At 44.4% G+C, this 19,694-nt stretch overlaps 1 protein-coding gene across 1 annotated transcript in view; it reads left to right on the forward strand.

The window, feature by feature from the left end:
- Positions 1-5,856: 5,856 nt before the first annotated feature.
- The window catches only part of T265_00383 (hypothetical protein), a gene marked incomplete at both ends in the record, with an annotated part of 65,072 nt that continues 51,234 nt past the window's right edge, over positions 5,857-19,694 (forward strand). The window contains 3 exons of the mRNA XM_009164128.1: positions 5,857-6,264; positions 7,843-7,965; positions 18,567-18,650. Of these exons, the coding sequence (XP_009162392.1) occupies positions 5,914-6,264; positions 7,843-7,965; positions 18,567-18,650 (558 nt within the window). The remainder of the gene's footprint in view (positions 6,265-7,842; positions 7,966-18,566; positions 18,651-19,694) is intronic.

The raw sequence follows: 19,694 nt of genomic DNA on the forward strand, positions 1-19,694 counted from the left end.
CATGTGCATGAAGCACTAAGAAACACAGGTCCCTCTCCGCTTTGAACTTGCTATTAGTAAAAGCGGTTAGGTTACCTCGAACGAAGATGCGAACGAATACCCGATAAAATGTTAGGTGGGTTGTCGAAAGTCGAGGAAGAAAGTGAACACTCCTATAAAACTGTGATTGTGCGTATGTTACAGGCGGTTAGTTTGCTGGGTAATACATGCTATTCCACTCGAAGTCATTGTGAGCAACAATTCCGTCTCACCATTTTTCCCGGTCCCACAAACAGGTATTGCGTGTGACGCCAAGCATTCATATTTGTTCGACGAACACACTGGTGGAATTTAAAATTAGGTGGTTATTCACCGTGAATCACCAAGATAATGAACACACTAGATTGTCACTAGCGGATTGAGCAAAATTGAAAATGGTTTATCAGACCGTTGTCACTACTCATCACTTCCAAAGTGGTTTGGAGTAAAAAGGGCTTCACTCGGCTTCCCCTTCTGGTGGTGCTTAAGTTCATTTTTCGGTAGGTGTCACCATCGAATATACACCTTCAATCTACCACTTTCTTCTACCAGCTGCACAACCCTAAAGCTTTGTATATGGGCTGTTTGACCTGCAAGAAACACAATTGTAACCTGACGAACAAAAGTGTGAAATGTAGGGAGGTTGGCCCATGGGCCAAACGAGAACCCACGTGTTTTTGTTTTTCATTGGAAGAATCGTTTAAACTGGCGTGTGAACTGAGCATCTTTCGACCAGAGGAAGGAGTCGAATTCTTATGGAACGCTGATTGTTGGGTGAACCATTGCACATTTGGTTTGAGAGAAATTTGTCTTCAAAGTCGTGCCTTTCCCACTTGATTCTCTCTTCCGTTTGTTTGCATCCCCGTACTACGCGTACTACGCGTAAGACCCTCCATACACGTAATGCCCTCCACCCACAGTAGGGTCCACCATAGTACACAACGCAGAGACTTGATCAATCTAGGTTAAGTGCTCAAGGTCACTGGTAGAACGCTGATTGGATAGAAATTGCTATCGGACTGCTGTCGCTTCTTGCCTCCCCAGTAGTCCTGCGGTCAGTTGCCGGTCCCCGAATCGGTGGGTCATCCACTCCTGCTGGAAAGTGGTGGTGGATCCTCTTTCGATTCGTCACTTTCTGGTAAATCGGCCCGAAACCGTTATTTGCGAGAATCAACTGCGTAGCACCATGTGATCCTCATTTTCGTCTATTTGTCGCGCTCATCCTTGTAACGCCTATGGGTTCACGGCTGTTGGGTCAGCTGTTTTGCGAGTAAAGTAGTCCTGACAGTGGAACGACGAAAACATTCAAACTTGATGTACTGAAAGAGCTCAAAAGTATGCTAGAGAGTGGTTGTGCTGTCAGCCACAATGTAATGCTGTTGCGTTGGGCTTTTGTTGTGCATTTCCCTTCATATCCACGTTTAACAACCTCTTATTTGGTGGTATGCAAGTCAGGAACATCTAGTCGTTCCAACCCCTGCCACCCATCTTTCCAAGTCTAATCGCCGCGTTAGATCGGTCCCTGAATGTACGCCAGCGTCTTGACTTCTTTTCTGGTGAGTGGAAATGCAACGTTTTGTCCATACACCAAGTACGGTGAAAGCGCAAACGGCCTCTGGATACATTGAACCAAATAATCTTCGAGTCATTCACATTAACCTTGCGGAGCAGCAGTCGTCTCGCTCTCGGTAGCTCCGAATGATTTGAGGTTCGTGTTATCAGAACTCCCAAGTGGCTTCCCAGTATAGTCTCCCTCAAGCGGTCCATCGCTGTGATGTAACCCGGAGGAAGTTGAGGGAGTTCAGTTGGTAGCACGCGTCATAACTAATGGATGAACGCCGGTCTATTTTAAGACGGACTGCAAGGGTATTACGTTTCCTTGTTTGGTGCACCGCTTCACGGAAACAGACAAGCTCTGGACTCTTGCTTGATCCATGTCCCCGAAGGTTATGTGTGGATGGAATTTCATATCTTTGGTGGTTTTTTTGGCTCGCGAATGAATGTGATAGTAGTGCATCTCGTGAGAAATTTTCATTTGTTCTCGATTGGGCCAACATGGGGACGTAGTTCTCCACAAGTTCCGGTAAGTTACAAGCACCATCGGTGCTGATTCTCAGTTCTCATTATGGGGTTCTGAACACAGTGATACAATGCCATTTACGGAAGACCCAGACACAGTTGGGTAGGCTTTGTGAAGACTTGACTTCCAGCGTCATATACAACCGATGGTTACGTGTATTGTGCTGGTACCTTAAGAACTTTACATTTGTGTGGAGTGCTAAAATCATATGACTCTACCCTTACCCCAGCAACACCTGACCTAACTACTGCTATACGCTTTGTGGCTAGGAGCTCATGCGTGATAAACCGATGAAGCTTCTGGCACCCAAAGAACCCCATGGTACGGTTTGGTCAGCACCTCCAGGCACTATAGAGTGTATCAGCATAACCCGTACGACAACTGAACCACTCACTACCACACTTAAAAGGTGAGAAAAGCTCAGACCCAATATCCTTACCTTCATTCAATGAGTGAAATGAAGTCTAGGGTTTCAGCTACCATTCAAAAAGATCCAGGAGAGTTTGACGAGCAATGTATGGCAATACTCTCCTATCCCTTTGCAAATTTGACAAAGAAATCGTACTGTGCAACAATCCAGAAGAGATATCTTCTCATCCAAAACAACAAAACGGTCTCTCTCACCTCTTCCAGAGACAGACCGACAACAGAACTTTCAGCCTGACACCTAATTCATGGGCAGTGCTTTTATTCGTTGTTCCCTGCTGTTGTCTCAGGGTCAAGGACACCTGCAAACCATTGGCAGATTGATGGACACCAGCCCTCCGTGTAGAGTCAGACGAGAGGCCGAACTTAAATGCGATTGTGGTTAGCCACATTATTGTGAGTGACTGCTCTAGAGCACAGCGAAGTCACATCATCATCGTCGACAGCATGACAGTGTCCAACACCGATGCTTCACTGCCGAAGGGGAAAGTGACATGGCTGGGGACTGCCTTGTTGGCAGAAGGCAACGCATCCAAATAAGAATTTTGATCATGAACTCCGAAAGGAACGCTTAGCCCCTACGGGGAACCCATGATCGAAGTCATGAGGATTGGAATTCCCTTCGTTATGGTTCGGGCAACCTTTTGGTCAACAAGGGAGTTGGTTGCTGGTTTTTCCAACCAATCGCCTCGAAAGGTGAACGAAAAACCCAGCTAACAGACTTAAACCCATGTATTTGGTTCAGAAACCCGGAAAAGAATGTGTTTCCGGTCCATGACCAGTGCGTGGCTGAAAGGTGAATCCTATCGCATATCGCGTGACCTAAGCGTTGAAAATAAATGAACTGAAGTCAGCACTGAAGGAACTTCTTGTAAGGCAGTGGGGTAAATATAGTCGTTTTTTTTTGTGAATTTTCGCCGTATCGAAACATCCAGAGTGCGCTGGCCTATTATCATCCCACTTGTGATTCCGAGTCAATGAGGCCTCAACGGTCCCATGAACACTTGCAATAAGATGTTGGATAAACCCACATCATGACTGATACAAAGGTTCTCGATCTCCCGTAGATAAATATGTTCGCTCCAAATCTTCACTGTTCGTTCTTGTGTACTCATGACTTCGGACTCGTTGGTCCCTGTACCCCTCGCGAACTCTGCGTAATATCTGACATGGAAGTACATTTAACCGTCGTAAACTATTAATTGTGAGCAGGTCGTTCACCTCTGGAGAGTTCCTTCTTGAAACCACCTGGCGTACTTCAAGATCAGCTGCCATACCAACTGGAGAAGGCATTGAGGCTGAGATGCTGCATGATCGCCCAAGTCCAGACAAGAGCAATCGAGATGCAGAGGACGGTTTCGAACCACGAACCTTCGCGCCTTAACCACTGAGACATCTCGATCCACCTCAGCATTACCAAATCGATGTTCCCACCGGACCCAAGGAATGCTTCGAAGACGTCGATGGTCAAACACCGAAGGTTTTCGCACGCCCTTTGCGCATAGGGGCCATGTTTCTAATGTGTAAAAGTATGAATCACATCGTCGCGACACTTCTCCTGACAATTCTCTTCCAGCTGACGTCAGGCCGGTGATACAGATGCATAAGGTTGGTAAAAGCTGTCCTGGCCTTCCTGATCTTAGAAGTGATCTCGTCAACAGCCAGTCCATTACTAACTGCCCAGATAAATTAATTTGTCAACCACCTCGATTCTTTGCGTAGCAGCACCTTACACTCCAACGGTGTGAAGCCCATACCAAAACATGACGTGCATCTCTGAGGAATATAGACCGAGGAGAGGTATATTGAGAGTCTTCGGAGACAGGCAGAGAAGTTTCAAGTCGCACTTCAATGATAAAGTTGAAGAGCAATGATGAGAGGACCCAGCCCTGGCTCGCTGGTGAACTCCAACGACAGTTTGCTGTGTACCCATATGTGCTAATAGGAGTCAGTCTGCAGTGCTCTTAAATGTGACACCCCTGGTCACCATGCACCGCCAGATTTTCTGACGACCGTCATGTCAAGAAAAGTGGCTATCGTTGGACGTTTGAGAGTTTGGAAGAGGCATTTCCAACCATAGTATATCCCAGCTTGATTCTCACTCATGTGTTTCCCGATAACCGATCACCCTGCGTAAACTAATGCCAGAGAGCAACTTGGATTCCACGGGTGTCAGGATGATGCTTCATTAACTTTCGCATGACGTTGTGCCGTTTTTGAAAATTGGAATCACGTTCGAAGCGCCTCATTCTACCGTCATTTTGTGTTAGTTTCAAGTCTTTCCAAGCAGAATGGCCAGACCACATCACGCGAGTCCGTATCGCTATAAGAACTGAAATCGTCGGTTGATGAGGATCACCCTGCTTGCACAGTGGGAGATTCCGGTCGTCGTTTGGGTGGCATGCTAATAGGCGTTTTCTTGAGATGCTGGTAACAGCAGGTCGATTCGGGAGAGGCGAGGTTTATCAGCTTGTCACCATTGACACAGCGCTATGCTAATCCAAACCGACTAGATGTAATGGACGTGTTGTCTTCTCGTTCACCAACTCGAGCGTTTCAGCCACTCGCTACTCTATAGACTTATCATCTCAACCACATGTGGCGTTAGTTTATTCTTTATGTCTGGGTCCAATAAAGACTTGGGGACAAAAACGGCTGCCACAGTAAGGTTCGAGAGTGGTCCTTGGGGCTATTGGATTCCAGTCGGTAATCGAGACAGATTATTGGTATTGTTAAGTGAAGCAACTTCAACATCGTGGAGGCATGGGTTGTGCGTTCGTCTATTATAATAGAGCCTATACAAATCATTTGAACCAGAGACCTGGATTCGTTGTCCTAGAGACGCAGCTGATATCTGATACGTATTCGTAGGGGCTGTGCATACTGGCACTGTTGGCCAACAGTGTCAAGTAAGACACTAACATTCTAGAAACTAGTGAATTTTGGAGATCATTTTGACAATTATTACTTGGGGCCACCGGCTAAGATTTCTGCTGCTATTTTATCGGATTTGTAAAGATCCTGAGTTGTTCTTGTGCTATTTTGGTTCGAGACGATGCTCCGACTTGTACTTCAGTGCTGAAAGAAGAGGCTGGAACCTTGCTGTAAATCGCTTCAAGTAGTGCACTAGAATCTTTTACACCAAGCCACTACTCCCTACTACTGTTCGCTGGGACTCTTCTTCATTGTACGGCAGTTAACTATTCGCATTTACTGTAGGTGATGGTGTCGGCAATGAGAAATTAAGCTGTGGTGGTTGCATGCCAGTCTCTGGATGACTAATACCAGTTATTGTAATTTCGTTCAATAAACGTTCACCATTACGGTTATTTCAGCTTTCTACCTCTCACTGTTGTGCTCTCGATGCGTTCTTCTGAGGCGCGTTCGAAATGTCAGTCGGTGCAACCCGTACATATCACACTTCCAATGGCACTGGGAAACTTGAACGTGTCTTACTAGGCTCTCAAAAATCCACGACGTCTTCCATGACAAACGATCAAACAAACCACGGGATAAGTCAAACAACAAATGCGGTTGGTGGAGCCGGTACAACATGCTCTGCTGCTTCCCCAGTGAGTGGTGGTCTCAGTGTCAGCAGCCACACTTTGGATAGGGTCAAGGTTGCCAAGATCACGTTGGAACACTATTACGACAATTTGATCGTGCAATACAGGGAGCGTCGAAGCCGGTACGAAATCCTCGAGTCTATGATGGAAAGCGAAGGACTCAATGAAGAGCAAGTAGGCAATTGACGTTTTCCGTCTATGTGTACATTTATTGGTAATGCATATATGACCATTCTCATCGATGAAACGAAAGCTGATTCACGCCTGCCTGTACATTTCGGTGGAATGTCAAAGGAATTAGTTTAATGGCTACTGTTTTGATTTAGCCGCGCGACCGGCTGAGACAGTCTGGAAATACCATTGTTTTGAACTGTGGTGATTTAGCTTCTCACGGTGATACTCTCTTTGTTGAGACTAGTACTCTCCACGTGGTCTTGAATGGCAGATTCGATACGCATCGCGGTATTACATTCTGAGATATTTCTTGCTTTTTATGTGCAAAGTGTCGTTTTGATCCAAACGACAAGCTAGTTAAGTCAATCAGAAATAAACCTAGACATGGTGCTTCATGTTTAGTGGTTTTGCATCTCGGGAACACCCGAACCAAAGATAGAGTGAGCATTATTCATCAAGTCATGCTGAAAGCCATTCATCAAATCCAGATTAGAAAGTGTCACAACCGCTTTGTATTCCTATCTTTGTCATGGCTGATATAGTCTCCTGCAGATCCATTAAGTATTCGCCTCCTTAATATTGCGACCGGCAGTTTCCTCAGCCTGACAACAATCCAGACATGTTGGTCACAGCTGCATGTCAGTGGACCGGTTGCAAGGAGAAGTACACTCAAGATATGATCCATGTATGCATTTGGCATAAGCTATTGTTCCTTCTTAGAGTGTGGCATACATCCAAACAGCATGGGAAACCCCACAGCGGTGACTCCATTTTCGGGTGGCCATTTTTGAGAGTGAGAATAAAATGTACTATCGTCGATTTTTAATTCACCGTGTGCATGAAAGACTACAGTATCTTGTGGACTCATTAGTTCATATTCTTTAAGTATGGAAACTCAATACGCTAGTGAATACGTTCCGATATACCTACCCTTATTGTGGATTTCGGGTTTATATACCCGTCGTTTTCTAGAAATGCTTGTTATCATTTTCATAAAGGAAACTACTCACAAGGTTGCTGAAAACTCTTTGACAGCCCACGACCGGTTTCGCCCTTCTTGGGGCTCATCAGGTAGGCGCAGTCCCCGAGTTTCCGTCAACCTTATCATCTTACTTTTCTTCCTATGTATCCGTTTACCACGTCCCTCCAAACTTCGTTGCAGCCAGTGAGTCTGTTTGCAGTTGCTGTGGCAAACGACCAGTGATCCAGTAGGACATGGAATTTTTGGGTTATTGGTGAGGGATCTTCAGTTTGGCAGTCACAATGCACGCTATGATTTAGAGGGATGAAATCAGGTAAAAAGTTACTGAGCTTCCCTGGGATGAAATCCCCCTCATGTCGGCTACGGAGTCGTTTGGTCAAAGAGTTTTCAGCAACCTTTTGAGTAGTTTCCTTTATGAAAATATACTTCGATATCTCGAATATCGTGCCAACTGAATCATGAAGCGTCTTGTTATCATTATTTCATCATTTGGTAGCTTATGCGAGTAGCTAGGTTACATGTTCACATGAACTGTGGCTTTCCTATCTTTTCAAACACAAGCTGACCTCCACGAGCTCTCTGCTTATTTCTTTCAGAAACAGGCCAAACGAATGCAGCATGCATTGAAGGAGAGCGAATTTCTTCGACTCAAGCGTGCTCGCCTCACGGTGGATGACTTTTACCCTCTCAAAATTATTGGCAAAGGCGCGTTCGGAGAAGTAAGACTCCAAATAGTTCAACATTTTATCCCGGTGTACTCACTTCGCTATCACTCGGATGGTATGTCAAAGTGGGGTTTCATTGGAGGCAGTGACTACCATAGGTTTAGCCGTCTCTTCTGAACGTGGTGGCGCTCTGGGTTGTAGGAACTGGGAACGACACTGGGAAGGACAATGCACGGCGAAGTCTACCGTAGTACCTGTCAGTGAAATGCAGTACTTCGTTGGTGAACAAGAGTCATGTCGAGCAGAAGGGATAAGATGCTACCTTTATCTAAACAGGGTTAGTTGTGTACATATAAGAAGTGCAACTGTTAATAGACGCGCACACGCTTCGAAATGATAACTGTAACGTGTGAACTCAGTTTCGCTTCAAAAAATAAGGCTAGACACGTACGTACGAGCAGGTGTTGGGAACTTGTTGCTAAGTTCCCACCAGTAGCTCTTCATTTTACATGTACGCTTCCATTACTCGTAACACAGGCGATTTCGTTCTTGTTTATGCCGATAGTTTGCTCGGCCGGCTCGCTAAGTCTCTGCCCTTCCTTTTCCTTCCAACTATTTTAGGACATTCTTTCCGCAGGGTTCAGTAGTGGTTAAGTGCCAGCATGAATTACTGGTGTATTGCCTTCATTGATGATGGTATCCGGTAGATCGGGTGCTCTTCACTAAGCTTGAAGTGTTCAGTATTGCTCGTAACTTAATTCCTCCGATTTTCCGTTTGATACTGGGTTTCGTGGGTATACTGCCACCACCACAACTTTGAAAATCAAACTGATATTTTTGCACTTTAGAGGGCATGCTGTTTCAAAGGAACAAACAGGATGTCCAAAAGGAACAAGTCACGGACTTGCACTTCGCGGTTTTACTTTGCCGCCTTTCGAATTTGTTCATGCTTACAGAAATTCAACCCCAGGATAAGTACTTTCATCAACTGGATTAGGTGACTGATTTCACCAAACCTTCATCCTATTAGTCACCCTTATTCCTTCTGGGAGCCTTAAGCACCTGTTTTATTGCTACTCAGTTATGTTAATTCAATTGAAGAAATACCGCACTGTGGAATGATGAACCGACTTCGTACAGTTATATCTCTCTATGTAACTGCGGCCCGTTGTTACTTATTGCATCACCCCACTGCATTCCATGCGTTCTTTCTGCGACGGACCGACCTGACTATTGTATTGATTAACTATCGGTACATCATGGACCATGTAATTTTCAGTAAACCTGGGGGCTTTCACAGATTAGTGTAAACGGATTAAGCGTATGGTGAGTCGCGTCTGTAAGTGTTGGACGTTATTTTTTAAACGTTCATACGAAGGTGTAATTTTCAGACTAAAGCAGTTAGATGAAGTCACATTACTCACACCATTTTCCTCTTTCATCACTGCCTTTTCACTCTCCTACCTCCGCCTTATTATCACGCCTTTGTGGATCCCAACGGCAGTGAAGCATCAGTGCCAACACTGATGTTGCTGTCTTTGATGATGATGTTGATGATGGATCCCAACTGTAGGCATTTAAGGAAGCATGTAAATACGTGACTCTGTATGCACTCTTAAGCATGGCACTTTGTGTTCGCTTTCCTTGCCGTGCTTCCGTTAATGTCCCGTTGCTTTCAACACACCGAACTGACCGACAATTAGCGATCGCTTGTGCTGCAGATTATCGATAGGTGTTCACCACCTTCTCCACAATCGGATATGATTTTCAAACAGTACTGTAGCGTACTATTATGCCTACAGCCTGTCTGATGCCAATCTCAAGAGATTAAGATATAAGGACCCTAAGACAAATGCAAGCTGTATTCGTCTTTAAAAGAATTCAACCTAAGCATAAATACAACCTATTTTAGTTCATTTTTTCTGCCCGTGTACCAACCCGTTTTAGCTCTAAAGCGTTCCAACATAATACGCTCTTATTCAAATGAGATCTGAATTCGCAATGGACCCCTCAGCTTATTGGCGGCATAACTTGTTGGTTCATTCAGTGTTGCTGTAAGGACGTTAAATGAGGACCAACCATCATCGGCTACCTGTACTGTTGGTGTTAGGCACGGGTTTCCTCCGCCTTTTTTGTTTCCGTCTTCGAAACTGTACTTGAGGCTTCTTTCACCTTTCTACAACTCAGGAAGGGTTAGGATGGGTTCAAATATTCCTTGAGATACACTCTCAGAATCGGGATATGCTGGTGCATCTGCTTTTATTGGGTAATGTTTTTCAGTGACGAGCCATTCAGACTCTTGATTTTTTGGTTCCGTTAAGAATGTTATGGAGTTTATCACGGCTAATGTATGGTGCAATTTTTCCATTCGCCTGGCATTTGTGGAATTCCTAAAGTTTCTCTTAACTTCTCCCAATTGCTACATAAGGTCAGGTGCATTTGTTACCGTAGGTGGTCCATCGCAGAACTGCGTTGAATTATCAGCGCCGAAATCCCCCCTGAGTGGTTTATCCCACTTTGATCAAATATACATTGAGACCAACGGACTGTAACTCTGGTCTTCCTGGAAAGTAACTAATGCCTTGTTGCTATTGATATGGTCCGCCTTTCAAGATAGGGTTTCCGTGCCCCTTCCTATGCTTGACCACAAGTAATGGCAGTTAACAAATGTATACAGTGCTCATGTTGTCAGTTTCTTCCCATATTATGTGACAGCATTTGGAGGTGTAGGCACCCGAAAATCCTTGTTGTACCCTAGTACCGGGTTTCCTCCTCATATAATCTTTTTCTTTTATTCACTTGAAGGCTCTAAATGTAATTAGACTTCGTGGTTGTACGACAATGAGACATTAGTGTCAAGAACGATGTTACTGTTGCTGCTGCTGGTGATGTTGATGATGGGTGTGCAGAACGAAGATTCATTCACAGTTTGATCTGGGGGAGGAGGAATCGGAATGCGCCCGCAATACATGCCGAATCTGCGTCTATTGACGATTCTACTCAATTGAATCAGCTAATTCTACCACCCATGCCTGAAAGTGCTGATTGATGTAGTGTCTTGCATCCCATTTCAAACTAAGGCAGCAATCAGGTGAATGAAGTAACAGGGTTAACCTCCAAGGTGATATAGTAAGACGTTAACGTGATGAGGACAAAAAGTTGATGTGACGAACAGGTTTCATGCCGTGAGAACTGTGGACGTAGTCGAAAAGTTGCACTCATAGCAACGTGTCTTGATCTCTAGTGCGAATCCGAAAAACAGGTGGGTATTTAAGTAGTGATAGCAACGAGGGTGGGATATTCTCAACAAAAGTGTTAGTCAACGTTCAAATTGGTTGTATAGCTATGCACAAGATTTCACTTGTTTTCGTACGATTATTTGAGTCGGAATCCTCGTCAACTTCAAGTGACTACCGACACACTTAACTTTTTATTTGCTCTAGGATTTTACGTCACTCCTCTAGAGTTCGCTTTTTTCCCAAACTTTCAACTTTCGATGTTGAAAGACTACGTCATACACCCAACGTCAGTATAGGTGGACGTGAATGTGCGTGAACTGATATTTTTTGGGTCACAGTCCTCACCACGTACCCATCGATGTAGTTTCTGGCAAAGTTGTACCATTTGCCATCGGTCCCACTACCGTCTGCCGTCATTGAAACAACTTACTGTGGGTGAATAAATGATTCATGCTACCACCCGTTGGTATTGATTCCTTTCGGACATCAAGCTCGCCATGTCAATACAATCGCACCAGCTGTGATGGGACCCGTAAGAAATGCTTATGACGAAATTCGGAGCTTAAGAACAATGCCATCTAGTCAATTCTGACTTGGCTAGTCCAGATATCTGCCTACTCTTCTATATTGAATTGCGTATGGCTTGGTCATATGGGGAGAATTACTGTTGTTCGAAAGCTCATTTACTCTGACTTGTCGTTACTTCTCCATTACGATGAAACTTATTTTTAGGCCTTCGAATTCTCATAAGGGATCAGTTATTTCGGTGGCATGCTTTGCGTGCAACTGTCGTATGTGCACGCCCTTAACTGCTGAGTTATATTGGTCATGGGTTGACATACAACGCACCCCTGATTATGCCGTAGTCTTTGTTACCCCGGGCAACATGAACTACGTTAGCCGAACTGGATCGGTTACAATGCCGGAGTGGTTGCTCATAACCTAGAATGTTGGTAGTGTGAGGAGATCTCAGTATTCGCAATAGAGATTTGTTCCTGCAAGTGATTCCAGTCTATGCCGAAAAGCTGAGCAACCAAGAACTTCTCGGCTTTTCAGCGTGCACTGGCTCCAGTTACCGGTTGAAGTCTCAGTTAAAAGAAACCCAAAACTTTGCACATGTCGCTTTTCTTCCTGACCCAAAATGCAGATAGATGTGTGACACTTTTTCACACCGGCTTTCAACAGTCACGTGCTGCCACATCACCGCAACTTTATCGGCTTTGCCTCTTGTTTTGCGGTTGTTGTGGTCCTGTGACCAGGTGATTGTTTTAATGCGTAACCTTGAACATGGATCATCCGATCAGGCGATATTTCCGGATTATCACTGACCTTCAACAACCGCTAGCCGTTGTTGTTTGTGCAGGTGTTTTGTAGCACGTAACGATTGTTCTTATTGTCCTCGTGGTTGTTTAAACCAAGACAGACGAGTGATTTTCAATCTATGCTGGCTGGTAGCGTGTTGGACGGGAGGTTTATTTGAGTCTCTTGTCAGCACCAATACAATTTGCAAATAAGTGTGTTTTGTCTGAACAAACTTATCATGTCACCGCCTCAAAAACACTTTAAAAATGTCCCAAGTCATTCATACATGGCTCACTCTACAGAGGTGAATTTCTACTGCCCCCTGATTTGTTTGTATAGGGACAGGGTTGGTAGCGGTCGACACTTTGGTTTTGCTGTCCGTGTAGTGAAACGTTCAGAAACAGCCATCGCTGTTTTTTCTATCGACTTTTCATGGTTCTCTGGAGCAAAACCACAGAAGAATAACGCAAATTTAAGTATACATAGTCCCCTCCTACTTTTTTGACATTTTGCTTGTTACGAGTAGCTACTAACCTCATTGTTGCAATTTTAACGGATGCCCGGGACGGATTTAGCGGACGAAGATCACTTCGCAGACGTTGAACGTAATTCGGTTCGGTTATGTGTGTCAACACCCGCGCGCTATACTTTTATTTCAGGTCTGTTGTTTAAAGGCTGACAAAACAGATAGGTAGATTGCTTACCTGGTTATTACCAATTTATACTTTCTAACCCGTCAAGTTCGCTGACCTGTAGATGACATTCCAAACCAGGACAAAATATTATCCGACTGTTGGTGTCAGGCGCGGGAAGGGCTTCTGACAATTCAGCTGCGGACCATGTGGCTGTACTTTGGTTTCAATATTGACTACCTGTGAATTGAGGCAGCTGGTACTCTGCCGGGGGATTAAATGCTCATTATCGCGAGATGTGTCTGCGTGCTGTCGGCCTGTTTGATATTCGGCCGATGCAAAGTATTTCGCGTGCACCAGGCCGACTCCCAAGTGAATGCATTTTGCTTCAGTACAAGCCAGTGGATAACATGTTGAATCGGGGTTCGCACTGGCCTTCGGTGCACGTGTTATTCACCATAAATGATAGGCGTTGGAAATCACGGTGCGTAAATCACACTCCATTGACTCACTCGAGCTTGTTATACCTGTCCACGTCCACTATAGTTTTTTCTTGAGGCCCAAAGTTTGGGTCCAAAGTTTACTCTTAAGGTTTATTATTTCTCAGCGATGGACTTTATCGGCCGTGGAACAAAGTCACCTCTGTACTTGGACCAAATAAGTAATCAGCTAGTAGCATTAGATAACTTGCTCGTATGAAAACAACGAGATCTTTTTCCATTTTCGGAGGAGTGGCGTCCTCAAAGTTTGGTTATGACTAGCGACCGTGTTGGATTGCCCCAACTAAGGATATCAATCTGATTTTTCCTACTACATTGTGTTAGGGGACCCCTTTCAAACTAAGGCAGCAATCAGGTGAATGAAGTAACAGGGTTAACCTCCAAGGTGATATAGTAAGACGTTAACGTGATGAGGACAAAAAGTTGATGTGACGAACAGGTTTCATGCCGTGAGAACTGTGGACGTAGTCGAAAAGTTGCACTCATAGCAACGTGTCTTGATCTCTAGTGCGAATCCGAAAAACAGGTGGGTATTTAAGTAGTGATAGCAACGAGGGTGGGATATTCTCAACAAAAGTGTTAGTCAACGTTCAAATTGGTTGTATAGCTATGCACAAGATTTCACTTGTTTTCGTACGATTATTTGAGTCGGAATCCTCGTCAACTTCAAGTGACTACCGACACACTTAACTTTTTATTTGCTCTAGGATTTTACGTCACTCCTCTAGAGTTCGCTTTTTTCCCAAACTTTCAACTTTCGATGTTGAAAGACTACGTCATACACCCAACGTCAGTATAGGTGGACGTGAATGTGCGTGAACTGATATTTTTTGGGTCACAGTCCTCACCACGTACCCATCGATGTAGTTTCTGGCAAAGTTGTACCATTTGCCATCGGTCCCACTACCGTCTGCCGTCATTGAAACAACTTACTGTGGGTGAATAAATGATTCATGCTACCACCCGTTGGTATTGATTCCTTTCGGACATCAAGCTCGCCATGTCAATACAATCGCACCAGCTGTGATGGGACCCGTAAGAAATGCTTATGACGAAATTCGGAGCTTAAGAACAATGCCATCTAGTCAATTCTGACTTGGCTAGTCCAGATATCTGCCTACTCTTCTATATTGAATTGCGTATGGCTTGGTCATATGGGGAGAATTACTGTTGTTCGAAAGCTCATTTACTCTGACTTGTCGTTACTTCTCCATTACGATGAAACTTATTTTTAGGCCTTCGAATTCTCATAAGGGATCAGTTATTTCGGTGGCATGCTTTGCGTGCAACTGTCGTATGTGCACGCCCTTAACTGCTGAGTTATATTGGTCATGGGTTGACATACAACGCACCCCTGATTATGCCGTAGTCTTTGTTACCCCGGGCAACATGAACTACGTTAGCCGAACTGGATCGGTTACAATGCCGGAGTGGTTGCTCATAACCTAGAATGTTGGTAGTGTGAGGAGATCTCAGTATTCGCAATAGAGATTTGTTCCTGCAAGTGATTCCAGTCTATGCCGAAAAGCTGAGCAACCAAGAACTTCTCGGCTTTTCAGCGTGCACTGGCTCCAGTTACCGGTTGAAGTCTCAGTTAAAAGAAACCCAAAACTTTGCACATGTCGCTTTTCTTCCTGACCCAAAATGCAGATAGATGTGTGACACTTTTTCACACCGGCTTTCAACAGTCACGTGCTGCCACATCACCGCAACTTTATCGGCTTTGCCTCTTGTTTTGCGGTTGTTGTGGTCCTGTGACCAGGTGATTGTTTTAATGCGTAACCTTGAACATGGATCATCCGATCAGGCGATATTTCCGGATTATCACTGACCTTCAACAACCGCTAGCCGTTGTTGTTTGTGCAGGTGTTTTGTAGCACGTAACGATTGTTCTTATTGTCCTCGTGGTTGTTTAAACCAAGACAGACGAGTGATTTTCAATCTATGCTGGCTGGTAGCGTGTTGGACGGGAGGTTTATTTGAGTCTCTTGTCAGCACCAATACAATTTGCAAATAAGTGTGTTTTGTCTGAACAAACTTATCATGTCACCGCCTCAAAAACACTTTAAAAATGTCCCAAGTCATTCATACATGGCTCACTCTACAGAGGTGAATTTCTACTGCCCCCTGATTTGTTTGTATAGGGACAGGGTTGGTAGCGGTCGACACTTTGGTTTTGCTGTCCGTGTAGTGAAACGTTCAGAAACAGCCATCGCTGTTTTTTCTATCGACTTTTCATGGTTCTCTGGAGCAAAACCACAGAAGAATAACGCAAATTTAAGTATACATAGTCCCCTCCTACTTTTTTGACATTTTGCTTGTTACGAGTAGCTACTAACCTCATTGTTGCAATTTTAACGGATGCCCGGGACGGATTTAGCGGACGAAGATCACTTCGCAGACGTTGAACGTAATTCGGTTCGGTTATGTGTGTCAACACCCGCGCGCTATACTTTTATTTCAGGTCTGTTGTTTAAAGGCTGACAAAACAGATAGGTAGATTGCTTACCTGGTTATTACCAATTTATACTTTCTAACCCGTCAAGTTCGCTGACCTGTAGATGACATTCCAAACCAGGACAAAATATTATCCGACTGTTGGTGTCAGGCGCGGGAAGGGCTTCTGACAATTCAGCTGCGGACCATGTGGCTGTACTTTGGTTTCAATATTGACTACCTGTGAATTGAGGCAGCTGGTACTCTGCCGGGGGATTAAATGCTCATTATCGCGAGATGTGTCTGCGTGCTGTCGGCCTGTTTGATATTCGGCCGATGCAAAGTATTTCGCGTGCACCAGGCCGACTCCCAAGTGAATGCATTTTGCTTCAGTACAAGCCAGTGGATAACATGTTGAATCGGGGTTCGCACTGGCCTTCGGTGCACGTGTTATTCACCATAAATGATAGGCGTTGGAAATCACGGTGCGTAAATCACACTCCATTGACTCACTCGAGCTTGTTATACCTGTCCACGTCCACTATAGTTTTTTCTTGAGGCCCAAAGTTTGGGTCCAAAGTTTACTCTTAAGGTTTATTATTTCTCAGCGATGGACTTTATCGGCCGTGGAACAAAGTCACCTCTGTACTTGGACCAAATAAGTAATCAGCTAGTAGCATTAGATAACTTGCTCGTATGAAAACAACGAGATCTTTTTCCATTTTCGGAGGAGTGGCGTCCTCAAAGTTTGGTTATGACTAGCGACCGTGTTGGATTGCCCCAACTAAGGATATCAATCTGATTTTTCCTACTACATTGTGTTAGGGGACTGAACTTGTGATAATCAGTCTGTTACCTGGACTGCGTAATTTGGTTGCAGACGCTTTGGCGCCAATCGAGATGACACTGTCACTTCGCATTAGAGGTGCTGTTTGTTTTGATTTCAGGACGTAGGACTTAGATCGACGAGCTTACCGCCACTGTATGTCGGCTTCCGTTGACGGCCTATCTTCCATATCTGACTCGTCTGTTCGTGGAGCTTTAGAAATACCAGGTCCACTTGAAAGTAACCTGAACAAGAAAGATGCCCAGGCCTTCTCATTCGTACGGTTGGAACCTGCATTTTTAACCTTTTCCAAATAACTCTCTGTTCTGTTAGTCGGCTCCAACAAACGCAATTCAGTGCGTTCATTCTGTTACACACTGGAACTCAACAAAAGTCACAATTTGTCTTTGTCACTTATCATGTCACGGATGCCCGTATTGTCTTTCGAGTCTACATTTCCTATACACTATGACGTGTTCTGTGGTTGGCTTGGTGACTCACGATTAGCCGTGCTATTTTTCGAACGTGTGTGCTACAGCAGAGTTTCGTGTTTCGAGGAGATCAGCTGGCATTGCCTCTATCTTTGACGCTCCCCTATTCATCTGCTTTCACCCCCTTGAATATTGCGACAACTCAGCATAATTATCCCAGTTAGGATTTCTCAACCTAAGGAGTGACAGCACTTACCGATGATACAACGCTATTTTCGGGGAAGTGTGGTCGTGAAATAGTAGGAAGGAAGTAAAATCAGCCTGAAGTAGCTGAAGCGAGTGCGATTTTTTATAACATTTTTCTGACTTTATTCTAATCATTTAAAGTGCGACCAACGGTGGCTATCACACGGTTTTTGATTATTGGTTTCTTGCTCCTCAAAGTGAACCCATCGGAATCATTATCCGTCCTCAGAGTACAAGTAATGTCCTGATCGAAAATCGGTTTGTGACGAAACCCGTCGAAATCTTCCATAATTCGCACAAAATTCCCCTAAATGTAATCATCCCATGCTGTATGCTTCCATCCTAGGTCATTTATCAAGCACCATACTTTGCAACACAAGTATAGTCTATCTTTCGACGAGTGGAACATAGCAGTGGACTAGGAGTACATCTGAGGCCACCTAAACTTGATGGGTCGCTTCTTCGTGAACGCTCGATAAATCACTGAAGCCAGTACGTTGCACATGATGATGGCACAAGTGAAGTAGTGTTATACCGGAGTAACTTGACCTCCATATTCGTTGCAAGATTAGGTAAAACCCGGCACTTATCGAGAATTAACATCTTTCTAGCTTCAAGTTTGTAACCACCGCTGAGTTTCAATAAACGACTTTTGATCAGTTGAGAACTCGTATGCATGTTAGTTTGTACCAAGCAATGCAATTTTCTCAGAATTGCCTTGTAGCCCTTAAAACATTGGGGTTTCCTAAAGGAAACTACTCACAAGGTTGCTGAAAACTTTTCGACAGCCCACGACCGGTTTCGCCTTTCTTGGGGCTCATCAGGTAATGAGGCAAATGAGTGTATTTCTCAAAAATTTGGGCTTCCTGTTCTTTTTAATGAGTGGCCCTTTCCATGGGTTTCCTTGTGTGGAGTTAAGTAATTCGTACATCCTACTCTGACAGTATTGCTACGGGTCACAAAGACGGAGTAAATCATATTCACTCCTCTGTACCTGCTCACCGTCGATCTCTCGCCAATAAACGCCCTTGATGCTTTTTCAGGTTCGATTGGTCCAAAAACAGGACAATGGATATATTTACGCCATGAAGATTCTACACAAAGCTGATATGCTTCAGAAAGATCAAGTACGCACGCCTCTTGTTATTTGCCCTTTCATCATGCATACTGATGCATCTTTTTCATATTACTTATGCATGCCACCCACTCCTAGCAAATATATATATATATATATATATATATTTGTGCATGAGTAGTCATGAGAGGCGAGCAATTTGTAGACCGTCTGTGAGCATACAAAGCAATCTCAACCCGTCACGCAAGTCTCAGTTGTTTAAAAAACCGTGCCTACGCAAACCCAGTTCGCAAAGTCAGTCTTCCGTGACTAACAGCGGTAGCACTTACAATGCAGTCACTTGATGGCGCCCATATAAACTCTTTTGCTCTATACCACAGTGTCATTCCCTGCCTCACGCCAGCTAACTTCCTGCTCCTCTGATCTTATTTAGAAGAGTTTGATAAGTGTGCGATTTCAGGTAGCATACTGCGAACGAAACGTGCATCCATGTCAAAGCAGGGAGGTACTTGTATGTGTGCATACCACAGAAGCCACGAAATTTCCTAGTGTCAGAACCGGTTTCCATTTCTGCGCCCCTGAGTACCACATACATAGGTACATCAGGAAGTGGTCACGTCGGCCACCGTCCTGACCAAACCCATGGAAGCGTGGATGCTGCACACTTGGTGTGATGTTACCCCTGAAGGTGTAAAGCATGGAGTAGGCGACACGCGATAAAATAGTTGTGCACATGAAGCAACCATCTATAAGGTGAAAGAAAAGCCCAAAGGAGTTGGTGTTTACATGAATGGTGCATTTTGCTTAGAATGTGTTAATTGCGCTGTAGGTGAGCAGCTCTAATTCAAAGGGAACCCTCCATTTGGCGCAAGAACACAGCGTAAAATGCCTTTGCGATTCAGCTGCGTTGGAAATTAAAAGCGGCTAGATTACTTCCGGATCAAATAGGAAGAATGCCCAAGTATTATACTAAGATGGTCAAAGGGCATCTCGCCCTCATTAGGAAGGTCTTATTGCTTTAATATTATCGAGTTGGGTACTCGTTTGTTAGAGCAAGGGCCAATGACATAAGCCCGGCACGTTTTGCAAACACAAA

Source organism: Opisthorchis viverrini (genome assembly GCF_000715545.1).
Source record: "Opisthorchis viverrini unplaced genomic scaffold opera_v5_3, whole genome shotgun sequence".
In the NCBI taxonomy this organism is placed as follows: domain Eukaryota; kingdom Metazoa; phylum Platyhelminthes; class Trematoda; order Opisthorchiida; family Opisthorchiidae; genus Opisthorchis; species Opisthorchis viverrini.